This window comes from Microcaecilia unicolor, chromosome 1 (genome assembly GCF_901765095.1).
Source record: "Microcaecilia unicolor chromosome 1, aMicUni1.1, whole genome shotgun sequence".
Classification (NCBI taxonomy): Eukaryota; Metazoa; Chordata; class Amphibia; order Gymnophiona; family Siphonopidae; genus Microcaecilia; species Microcaecilia unicolor.
This window is the reverse complement of record NC_044031.1, coordinates 719,973,956-719,986,592: the sequence shown is the minus strand read 5'-3', so window position 1 is coordinate 719,986,592 and position 12,637 is coordinate 719,973,956. Positions and strand designations below refer to the sequence as shown.

At 43.7% G+C, this 12,637-nt stretch overlaps 1 protein-coding gene across 2 annotated transcripts in view; it reads right to left on the bottom strand.

Annotated features, from left to right (window-relative positions):
• GALK2 (galactokinase 2) overlaps positions 1-11,964 on the bottom strand; it is a 209,304-nt gene extending 197,340 nt beyond the window's left edge. For both annotated transcript variants that reach the window (XM_030189569.1, XM_030189568.1), the window contains exon 1: positions 10,928-11,964. In XM_030189569.1, the coding sequence (XP_030045429.1) occupies positions 10,928-10,934 (7 nt within the window). In that variant the 5' untranslated portion in view covers positions 10,935-11,964. The remainder of the gene's footprint in view (positions 1-10,927) is intronic.
• Positions 11,965-12,637: the final 673 nt, after the last annotated feature.

The window sequence follows — 12,637 nt, the reverse complement described above, 5'->3', positions numbered from 1 at the left end:
TGGTTCATTATATTATCTGTTCAACTGTGACTTAAGAACCCATGTTTGTCTTACACCTTTCTTCCCTACCTCATTAAAGGGCTAAATGAGTCAAATTGTATATATCCATGTTCAGAAAGATGGAAATAAAACATTATTTAATTGTCACAGCACTGAAATAGTTTGAGTGACACAGTAATAACAAATTTAAAGGAAACTGGCTTACTAAGTAATTAGCACAAAGTTGCCAATTCTTCCTACTTATGAGGAAGACTGCTCATGATGGCTTCATCTTTCTCCATGCCCTCCCACCTAGCTAGTCCTGGTAGTTTCCTGTTTCCAACTGTAATTACATTTGTAATGTGGCATTTTCGTTGGCAACCAATTATAATGTTCTAGTACATATTGTGTTGTCATTGCAAGTAGTATATCATGCCATACGTTGTATTGTTGTTCGAATATTTTTACTGCTCTAATTGCCTACTGCTTACTGTACACCACCTTGAGTGAATTCCTTCAAAAGGGTAGTAAATAAATCCTAATAAATAAATAAACCAAAACTCCATTCTGTACTGGCTCCTAGGGAGCTGCACTGCCCTTCTGTTCAGCATTTACTGTTCAGGAGGTTTTCTGTAGGGCTGCTGCTTAGACATGCAATTGTAGAAGTAATTATATGTCATAAACCACCAAACGTCTGGGAAGATAGGGTCAAACACTTCAGTTCCCTTCTAGCTCTTCCTCACCTAAACAATGCATTAAGTTGAAAACACAGAAAACCTGAAATAACAAAACAAAGAATAAAATGTTTTTTTTTCCTTCAGAATGTAGCCCGTGATTAACAACAGCCAGAGGCAATACTACAGAACAGTTAAGACTGCGGTGGACACAAAAGGGAAAACATAAGTTTATTGTGTCGAAACACTCCACTGCTCTCCTCACTGGTTCGGTAGCGCTCGTTTATGTCACGCAGCTGTACTGCCATGGTGTCTGGAAGAAGTCAGCAGGAGCTGCCAGAGTACACATCCTTGCATCTTAATAAGCTAGATAGAGGGCCAGCCTGGTGGTTTGGACTAGGTCATATTTCTGTCTCATTTTGTACTTCCCAAGTCAGCTGGTGTTAGGGATGCTGCAGAGACGACATTCATGGCCAATAACTGCAGAATTCCAGAGGGAACCCTGGTGCCTGGACCCCAGCCAAAGATTGTCCTCACAAAGACTACACTAAATGTTAAATTGGGATATACATTTGAGAAGGAAATTGTTGAGTTGTGGAGCATGAAGGCTCCGATTGAGCTGGAAGACCAAAGGAAAAGCTAGAAGAATGGTCTAAAGTTTGGCAATTAAAATTCAATGCAAAGTGATGCACTTGTTATGGTATAAGCCAATTGTCAGAATTAAATATGTAGCAGAGTTATTGATTTTATCAATATAAAAATGCAGCTTTTAAAAGATGTACTGAAACTGCATTTCAATACCTTCTTTCCCCTTTTCCTTGGGAATTTCTGGTAGCAGGGCTAGTCAATTACAAACACTTAACAGAGACAAAAGCTGGCTGGGAGGGTCACCAAGACATCTCTAGAGAACAAAAAACTGAAGCAGACTCCTATGACTCAAATGACAAAAGAAACTCCACCTATCACAGCAGACTGAAACCCTCAAGCTATAGAAAAGCCATTTGCCAGCAGATATCCAGGAAACATGTGACCATGCTTCCCTGCAAACTACAATACCCAGGATCCCCTGCAAACTACAACTCAGGGAACATTATAAAAAGCCTGGAAACAGCCCAGCTCTCTCTCTTGGGAAGCTCGCTTGGGACCTGACCTGACCTGCAGTCCACCTGCCTCTGCCTCATGGCTCATCAATCTTCAATGGACCACAGCATGCTCTGTAACAAAAAGACTGTTCTGTGAGTTATAACTTTTTGATCTAGACCTGCTACCTGGCTTTAAGTGCAGATTCTCTGTAAGACCCTTACCTCTCGTTTGCAATATTATTTACATGATTTGTAAATTAAATCAACCTTTTTGAAGTTAAAAATATAGTCTCTTTGTGTTCTGAGTATATGATATCTGTTAAGGTTATACTGGTAGCGCATGGACACTTTTAAACTTAGTGCCATGCTCTGAGTATATGCTTTCAAATCTTGCAGTACAGAATACTGCATTTCAACAGAGATATATACTTAATTAATTTAATTTATTGCAATTATCACCTTTGGCGATTGGTGGAGAAATTAATATCCTAAAACTTATAAATACAGCGCCTGCTCTTAAATTATAAACAGTAGTGAGTGCTCTAGAGCTCTTTCCCCCAAAGTAAATCATTTCTTGTAACACACTTAGGGAGTAGAAATCTACAGGAGATGTATGTGTTAGGCAGTGACAGTCTGATATGCACAGACAGGGAGAGGGATCTTGGGGTGATAGTATCTGAGGATCTGAAGGCGATGAAACAGTGTGACAAGGCAGTGGCCGTAGCCAGAAGGATGCTAGGCTGTATAGAGAGAGGTGTAACCAGCAGAAGAAAGGAGGTGTTGATGCCCCTGTACAAGTCACTAGTAAGGCCCCACCTGGAGTTCAGTTTTGGAGGCCGTATCTTGCTAAGAATGTAAAATGACTGGAAGCAGTGCAAAGAAAAGCTACAAAAATGGTATGGTATTTGTGTTACAAGATGTACGGGGAAAGACTTACTGACCTGAACATGTATACCTTGGAAGAAAGGAGAAACAGGGGTGATATGATACAGACATTCAAATATTTGAACGGTATTAATCCGCAAACAAACCTTTTCCAGAGACGGGAAGGTGGTAGAACTAGAGGACATGAATTGAGGTTGAAGGAGGGCAGACTCAGGAAAAATGTCAGGAACTATTTTTTCATGGAGTGTGCTAGGGGGCGGAGCCATGTAGAGTGGGTGGAACCAAGGCAGAGTGGGGTGGGCTGGGGGCGTGTACTAAAATCCCCCTCTCAAAAATTGGGACCCCTTGGCAGCTGTGTTATATATAGGATATAGTCAGGTAGCATCCTGAACAAAAGATATAGGTAACCATTTATATGTGAATTATGTATCTTGTTGAATTTCTTTGCTAGATAAGCTTTAAATTTATATGTGGTGCACACTAAATTCCACCATTGATCATAACAAATATTGGATAAATTCTTCAACGAATTTAGAACAATTTTTAAGGCATGAGATAGTAAAGAATCCAGTAATAAACATTCAGATTGTGTTAATATAACTTGAAAGCAAAGAGATTTCAAAATGATCATTTTAAACTGCAAATCACATTTTATACGAAGGATTCTATGAATGGTATCCCAAATTGAGATCCAATACGTCTGAAGATGAGTACATTTAAATAAAAGATATTTCATGGAACCCAGTACTTTGTCACAAGACCAGAATTTGTTTAGATAAGGATTAATCAAGTGGGATCTAATGGGAGAGGGCAATGGGACTTGATATACTGCCTTTCTGTGCTTTTTGCAACTGCATTCAAAGTGGTTTACATGGTATATACAGGGCAATATATGGTTAAGTGACTTGCCCAGGGTCACAAGGAGCTGCAGTGAGAATTGAACTGAGTTCCCCAGGATCAAAGTCCACTGCACTAAGCACTAGGCTACTCCACCACTCCTGCGGGGGGTGGGGGTCCAGACAGCTCTATGTATTAGAAAAAGCATGGATTGAGTGACATTTGCAGATCTAGACGCACTTAGAGTAATACTCCAAAAGGAATCCCAGTCTTTATCATGAAATATAAAGGCACTATCTTCCTGCCAAGCTTTTTTAAGGCTATTCATTTTGACACAATTTAGTGATTGTAGAATTTTGTAAAAATAGGATGCTGAATGGCATGTGGCCATAATCTATTTACAGTAGGATAGTAAGGAAGGAAGAAGTAGAGTGTAAATGCCTTTTAAATTCATTAACACACATCAACCCATGACTAACTTACAGTATAGCAGCAGACAATAATCTACTTTTCAAGAACTTCCAGATTTGAGTTTTACTGAGTCTGAGCCTATTCGTACTTATCAGAAGAGCGGATATCCCGCAATATCTTTGGCTGGCTTCTGAGATACATGTGAAAGTCTTTGCATGACAAATGCAGGGCTGCCAAGAAAGGGAGCAGGGGGGCAAGATTCCCCAGGCCCAGCCTCCGAGAAGGGCCCTGCGCCAGGGTTTGTCTCTCTCCTGCTCCTGTGTGTTGGGACCCAGGTGATTGCGTTAATGCGATTACCCAAGTCCGGGCACACAGGAGCAGGAGGGTGACAGACCAAGGGAAAAGCAGATTCAGTTAGGTAAAGGGGAGCGGAAGCTGCCTGAATAGCAGACCTGCCAAGTCTCCAGCATTCAGCTGGAGACTCCTGCTTTGGTAGGTCACCTCCCGCCAAAGCGGGACAGTCTCCCGCTGAGATCAAATCGCTTCCTCATCGCTGCCACTGCTGCTTCTCCCGGAAAATAACAAAAATTAAAAAGCGCGGGGCCGCAGCAGCCTTCAGGCATGCGCTGTCAGCTCTGCTGGTCCTGTGCCCCCAGAATTTGAAGTTGACGTCAGCGGGAGCACAGGACCAGCCTGAAGGTTGCTGCGGCCCCGCGCTTTTTTATTTTTGTCACGGCTGCTGTAGAGATTGCATGGAAACAGGAGGGAGAAAGACAAATTGAAACAAGTTGAAGCCAATAGGTTAGTTTTTATTTGTTTCCTCTGAGCTGCTATATCCATGTTGTCATTCTTTCTTTATTGTTGGTCGCATTTTTTTATTTAATCTCACATATTTTCAAACATGCTGGATTGTGCAGTATACAGACGTGCATAAAGAAAGTATAATAAGGTAGTAACTTTTCATAGGTAGAGTAGTAACTTGTTAGAAATTAATCAGTGTGTCATTTGGAGGGGCTGGTTATGGGGACACTGTTGTATTTGTGCAAAGAATTTGTTTTTCTAAAGGTAAAGGGCCTCTAAAACAGACATTATGTTATGAGAATCAAGTGCTCAACATTCAGAGTTTCTATTTATTTATTTACTTAATTATATCATTTATATCTCACATTAAACGTGAATTGGGTTGAAACCTGGGAACATTTAAAATCTTTTTTCCCCTTATGTTTATATCAAAAGAAAAAGATGACAAGAGGTAAAGTAGGCAGAGCCAATGCAGAGTGGGCGGGGTTGGGGCATGTACTAAAATCTCCCTCTCAAAAAATCAGGACCCCTTGGCAGCTCTGGAGTAGGGGGGGAGCAGGGGGGTAGTGGAGTGGGGGACAGTGGTGGCTACAGTGGCTCTGCCCTGGGCCCAGCTCTGTCTCTTGGCAGCCCTGGACAAGTGCTTAAAATTGTGATGCATGAACAAAATTCCTTTGACAGTGTAAACCAGCAGGGAAACAATGATCAGCAATGCCTTTCTCTCTCTTTAGCACCCCAATGTGTCCAGACTTACTAACAGGCCAGAGATGACTTCTCTCATTAGGTGGGGGTAGATGTGTTGGTCATAAAAGAAAATGAGGTTATTTTCCCTAAAATTAAAAAACCTGGAGCATGGAAGTCAACTTTTCAAAATTATTGGGGGTGCTAAGATCAATGGATATAACCCTTGCCTGGACACATACAAGGAATTTTATCAATACTAGGGGTGCTCAAGTACCCACAAAGCCAGCTCCTATGACCTGGAGGACATATTTGAAGAAGTCCAAAAGGAGGACATGTTCTTTTAAAAGAGGACATTTAGAGGCATATTTTCAAAGCACTTTGGGAGGCTAAGTTCCATAGGTTTCTATGGAACTTTGGGAGGCTAAGTGCTTTGAAAATGAGCCTGATGGTAACCCTATATATGTGCAATTTCCAAAAGCCTTTTATCTGACCTTTGCTCAAATCAGAATGCTTCAGAGACTTAGATTTCAATCAAAAATAAAATGCCCTGCCAAAGAAGCAAAAGGTGAAGGAGGGGTATGAGGAGCTTATGGAGGACAGAAAAAGTGTACTCCATTGGCAGTTTTCAAAACCTGGGACTAAGACAGATTGGAGTGGCCTAGTGGTTAGGGTGGTGGACTTTGGACCTGGGGAACTGAGTTCGATTCCTGGCACAGGCAGCTCCTTGTGACTCTGGGTAAGTCACTTAACCCTCCATTGCCCCCTGTAAGCCGCATTGAGCCTGCCGTGAGTGGGAAAGCGCGGGGTACAAATGTAACAAAAAAAAAAAAATTAAGTTGCTGCTATTCACAGATGGTTAAACCTTGTTTCCTAGAATTTCTTTCCTTTGGGATTTAAGAAGTCTTTCCAATATGGCAAGGAGTTAAATTATGTAGCTGAGTTGTTAAATAGAGAGGTTTAGTAGGGAAACTTGCCCTTACCCTCTTTTCTGCCAAATTGGCTAAGGTGCTGAATTGGGCCTAAGACTAGAGAGGATTAGACAGGTTAATCCATTTTGATGAGGCAAGTGAGTGAAAGATGGCACAGTCCCCATGAAATTATGATCTGAAATAATTTTTTAAAACAACACTAAATTTGCTCCTTAGCTCAGGGGGACCTCCCTCCCGCTCCGCAGATAGCTCAGGTGGACCCCCCCTGCTCTTTTTTTGTCTCTTAGAGGGAACACTGATTCTGTGTGTTTATTAGATATTTCATTAGGGTATTATGCTGACATTGCATTATATCTCTGTTATTGGAATGTCAGTGCTGTTAAATGTGTATATTTTTGATATTGTTTCATGGTAGTCCTAAGGTTTTAATTTACTGTTACATAGTAACATAGTAGATGACGGCAGAAAAAGACCTGCACGGCCCATCCAGTCTGCCCAAGAAATGTGCCACTTTTTTGTGTATACCTTACCTTGATTTGTACCTGCCTTTTTCAGGGCACAGACTGTACAAGTCTGCCCAGCACTATCCCCGCCTCCCACCATCGGCTCTGGCCCCTCCCCCTCAACCTCGCCCAACTATAACCACGGCCTTCAGGAATCTCCAAGCTGTCAACCCCCCTACCCTATCCTCTCACATCTCCAATTTCTTTCCTTCCATCTCGTCTTCTGAATCTGTCGACACGGCTGTCTCTACCTACAATGAAACTCTCTCCACTGCTCTGGATACCCTAGCACCATCTGTCTCTCGCCCCACTAAGCGCACTAATCCTCAGCCCTGGTTAACCCCTTGCATCCGTTACCTTCGCTCCTGCACCCGATCTGCTGAACGACTCTGGAGGAAATCTCGCACCCTATCAGACTTCACCCATTACAAATTCATGTTATCCTCCTTCCAGTCCTCCCTATTCCTTGCCAAACAGGAATATTATTCTCAATTAACCAATTCTCTTGGCTCCAACCCTCGTCGCCTCTTCACCACCCTCAACTCCCTACTTAAAGTACCCTCCACTCCCACCTCCCCTCACTCTCTCCTCAAACACTAGCTGACCACTTCCGCGATAAAGTGCAGAAGATTAACCTTGAATTCACTTCCAAGCCTTCTCCTCCCTGTGACTTCTTAACCCACTCCCTCAACCAACCTAACCCAGCCTCCTTTTCCTCCTTCCCTGAGATCACCGAAGAGGAAACTGCTCGCCTTCTTTCTTCCTCTAAGTGCACCACCTGTTCCTCGGATCCCATTCCCACCAATCTGCTTACCAACATCTCTCCTACAGTTAACCCCTCAATCTGTCACATCCTCAACCTCTCTCTCTCCACTGCTACTGTCCCTGACACCTTCAAGCACGCTGTAGTCACACCACTTCTCAAAAAACCATCACTTGACCCCACCTGTCCCTCCAACTACCGCCCCATCTCTCTTCTACCCTTCCTCTCCAAATTACTTGAACGTGCTGTCCACAGCCATTGCCTTGACTTCCTCTCCTCTCAGGCCGTCCTCGACCCGCTTCAATCTGGCTTTCGCCCACTACACTCAACAGAAACAGCACTCTCTAAAGTCTGCAATGACCTGTTCCTCGCCAAATCCAAAGGCCATTATTCCATCCTCATCCTCCTCAACCTAACCGCCGCCTTTGATACCGTCAATCATAATTTACTTCTTGACACATTGTCCTCATTTGGGTTCCAGGGCTCCGTCCTCTCCTGGTTCTCCTCGTATCTTTCCCAACGCACCTTCAGAGTATCTTCTAATGGCTCCTCTTCCACCCCCGTCCCGCTCTCTGTTGGGGTTCCTCAAGGATCTGTCCTTGGACTGCTTCTCTTCTCGATATACACCTCTTCCCTAGGCTCGTTGATCTCATCACATGGTTTCCAGTACCATCTCTATGCCGATGAAACCCAGCTTTACCTCTCCACTTCCGACATCACAGTCGAAACCCAGGCCAAAGTTTCAGCCTGCCTTTCCAACATCGCTGCCTGGATGTCCAACCGGCATCTGAAATTGAACATGGCAAAGACTGAGCTCCTTATCTTTCCACCCAAACCCTCTTCTCCTCTTCCCCCACTTTCCGTCTCTGTTGACAACGCCCTCATCCTCCCCGTCTCTTCAGCAAGCAATCTCGGAGTCATTTTCGACTCCTCCCTCTCCTTCTCTGCCCATTTCCAGCAGACAGCTAAGACCTGTCGCTTCTTCCTCTATAATATTAGCAAAATTCGCCCATTCCTCTCTGAACAGACCACCCGAACCCTCGTCCACTCGCTCGTTACCTCTCGTCTTGACTATTGCAACCTTCTCGCTGGCCTCCCGCTTAGCCACCTATCCCCCCTTCAATCTGTCCAAAATTCCACCGCACGTCTTATCTACCGCGTGAACCGATACTCTCATATCACCCCTCTCCTCAAGTCGCTTCACTGGCTCCCACTCCGCTACCGTATACTGTTCAAGCTTCTCCTATTGACCTTCAAGTGCACTCAATCTGCTGCCCCCCATTACCTCTCTACCCTCCTCTCCCCGTATGTTCCCACCCGTAACCTCCGCTCTCAGGACAAATCACTCCTATCTGTACCCTTCTCCACCACCGCTAACTCCAGACTCCGCCCCTTCTGCCTCGCAGCACCTTATGCCTGGAACAGACTTCCTGAGCCCATACGCCATGCGCCCTCCCTGCCCATTTTCAAGTCCTTACTCAAGGCCCATCTCTTCTCCCTTGCTTTTGGCGCCTAACCACCTTCCCCATTCCTGTTACCTACACTGACTACGTAGTCTGTTACCGTTAGATTGTAAGCTCTCTTGAGCAGGGACTGTCCCTCCCCGTGTTTAAACTTGTACAGCGCTGCGTAACCCTGGCAGCGCTATAGAAATGTTAAGTAGTAGTAGTAGACTGTATAAGTCTGCCCAGCACTATTCCCGCCGCCCAACCACCAGCCCCGCCTCCCACTACCGGCTCTGTTATCCAATTTCGGCTAAGCTCCTGAGGATCCATTTCTTCTGAACAGGATTCCTTTATGTTTATCCCACGCATGTTTGAATTCCGTTACCGTTTTCATCTCCACCACCTCCCGTGGGAGGGCATTCCAAGCATCCACCACTCTCTCCGTGAAAAAATACTGTTCTCAAGTTTACCTCATTTACCCCCGTTTACTGGGCTATGCTAGCGGCTGATGTGTGCTAATGCCAACAACACAGCCCTTTGAATGGGCTGTGTCAGCATTGTTGCGCAGCAGCCGCTAGCACAGCTTAGTAAACGGGGTTATTGTATTGTATTGACCTATAAGTGCATTCACTCTGCAGCTCCTCAGTACCTCTCCACTCTCATCTCTCCCTACATTCCTCCCCGGGAACTCCGTTCACTGGGTAAATCTCTCTTATCTGCACCCTTCTCCTCCACCGCTAACTCCAGACTCTTCCTTTTATCTTGCTGCACCATATGCCTGGAATGGACTTCCTGAGCCGGTACGTCAAGCTCCATCTCTGGCCGTCTTCAAATCTAAGCTAAAAGCCCACCTTTTTGATGCTACTTTTAACTCCTAACCCTTATTCACCTGTTCAGAACCCTTATTTTATCATCCTCACCTTGTAGGAGTGGACAAGCAATTACTGTACTCGGCCTGCAGCCATCACTAGCCTGGCAGGACAACCTCAAGCTCTGTGCTAGCAATAAAGCTGTCATGTCTTTGGAACCAATTTGCCTCTTGTCTCCTGTTACAACCTTACTATTCCCTTATCTCTTGTTTGTCCTGTTTGTCTGTCCTAATTAAATTGTAAGCTCTGTCGAGCAGGGATTGTCTCTTCTTTTTCAAGTGTACAGCGCTGCGTACGTCTAGTAGCGCTATAGAAATGATAAGTAGTAGTAGTAGTATTTATGTTTACATTTAGTCATTTTTACTGTTAACGAAATTGTAAGTTTTATATTAAACTGTACCAGCTGTACACTGCCTTGGGTGAATCTCTTCATAAAGGCGGTTAATAAATCCCAATAAACACAAAAGGCCAAAGAGAGGGGAAAAAAGGACCTTAGAATTCAAGTGTTAGTCTTAACACACACTTCCATACACTGCTTTCTTTTTCTACCTAGGCACTAGGCAGGCCTACTCTGCAACTCTCTTCACTGAAGCCCCGCCCACAGCACTCCCTTAAAGGGGGCGGAGTGGGGAGTAGAACACCTTCATTTAGCTGCGAAGTATCGTCTGAGCCCTCCCAGACTTCGCTGCTAAATGTAGTATTCCATTCCCCACTCCGCCCCCTTCCCCATGGAAGTCCCGCCTACAGTGTTCCATGTGCTCCTTCCTTCTCGAAAGCGGAAGCTCCACCCTATTAGAAGAAGTACGTAGTAGCATTTGGTCCCTGAAAATCAAGCTGAAAATGCTGTGACGTGTTCCAGCCGCGCCTCACCGTTCCTTCCCGACAGAGGAAGAAAATTTGGAGGAAAATAGAGGATCCGCAATAAAGTAGAGAACGAGGAGGCGGGGGAGATGTAGTAGAGTGGGCGCCACCAATTTTTTTTATTTGCAATAAGGTTTTATTGAATTTTCGTTTTATTCGACAAGTTAAAAGCTATTGTCTGTACTGCTCCAAACGCCTTCTTACCTTTCATTGTCGGCCACTTGAAAGCGGGTGGTGGGAGGCAAATCAGCCGATGCCATTAGTGAGCACTAGTGGATAGTTAACTTTAAGCACGATCCTCCTTCTTGCTGCTCTTTAGGGCAGAATTTACAGGGGCTGGCCCGGCTGGGGGCAGCAGCAGATGTTTGCAGTACTAGCCGACACACACGGAAGTCGTGTCTTCCGGATGGGACGAGCCCTTATGAAAATGTGGAATCTGGCAAGTTAGAGGTGCTACGCGGAAATCCTGTCTTGTGACTGCCACCACTGCAGTTTACCTTTTTCACACATTCCTAATTGAATGCAAAATACAGGGGGTAGGAGATGATGAAAATTTAGGAATCTGTGGACTAATAACAGACCACTGGACATTGTAAAATGTAATTGGTTCTATCTAGAAACTGAACTGGGCTTGGAAAAACTGAAATTTTTAGATAGTAATATTTTTCAATATACCAGTATACAAAACAAGATACCTAAGCTGCCAACATCTTCCAGTGCTTGTGGATTAAAAATGTATGTATTTCTATGTGCAGAGACAGGATGCATATGTGTAAGAGCGTATTTAAGTGTTTATTCCTCTTGTGTAATAGCTTGCATGCTAATGTTTTTTTTTTTTTTTAATCTGCTCAGTGCTATGCAGTTTCCTTCCCTAACAGCATTAACGTTAATTCACTTCTCATGCTTTCAGGACCGGTGGACTAGAGCCATCTTTGTAGTTCGGAAATTTTAAGGCCCTTTTTACAAAGGTGTGCTACTGTTTTTAGTGCATGCTAAAAGTAAGCGTGTGCAAAACGCTGGAGACATCGATATATTCCTGTGGGCATCTCTAGCATTCAGCATGTGCTAAAAACACTAGCGCGCCTTTGGAAAAGTCCCCCATAATGAACTTTGACTTGATCAGATATGCAGCATGATTTGGAGGAAAAGCAAAGCGAATAAATTGTAGAACAGCCCATTGGCATAAATTTAACTTTGAAATATACAGAAATTTGATGAATGAGAGCCTTATCTTCTGGGAGAAAGGAGCCCTCCCCCCCCCCCCCCCGTGGTAGGAAAGGAAACATGTAAAACGTAATTTTACTTGCTACTGATTTTAAGGAAAGTGGACTATTTTTAGAACTGAGTTAGATCGGTCGTAGTCAAAATAAGTACTAAGTTATAAAATGAAAACTTGTAACACAAGTACCAAGCTTTAAAATTTTTTTTGTTAATTGGATGTGATTTTTGTGTATATTTCCTATGTTTTTTTTACTACGTTGATTATACACAGTTTTTGTATGGACAATGATTCCATTCTTGTTTAAATCTTTATGTTCTCTTCTGACATGCTTTTTATTGCCATTTAGGGGCCCTTTTACTAAAAGGCGTTAAGTCGTAATGCATATTTAACCCTAGAACGCATATTGGGGGCCTTTTAGGCCCCCATGCTTACATTTTTGCTATTATCTGCAAAATTACTTTAGTTAGAATTTTGAAACTCAAGGTATTACTCAAGTATGTCATTGTTGATAATATCCAGTTGTTCCTATAATTTTGTTTCATAGGCATTATGGTGTAACAATGCTTGTTTGGTGAAAACTACATCTGTACGAATTGGGGGCCTTTTAGGCCCCCACTGTTTTTATCATGTTCTCAGAAGTGTTTGTGTCTCAAGTTACTTTATTTGTACTCAGTAATGCTGGTGGAGGGGCC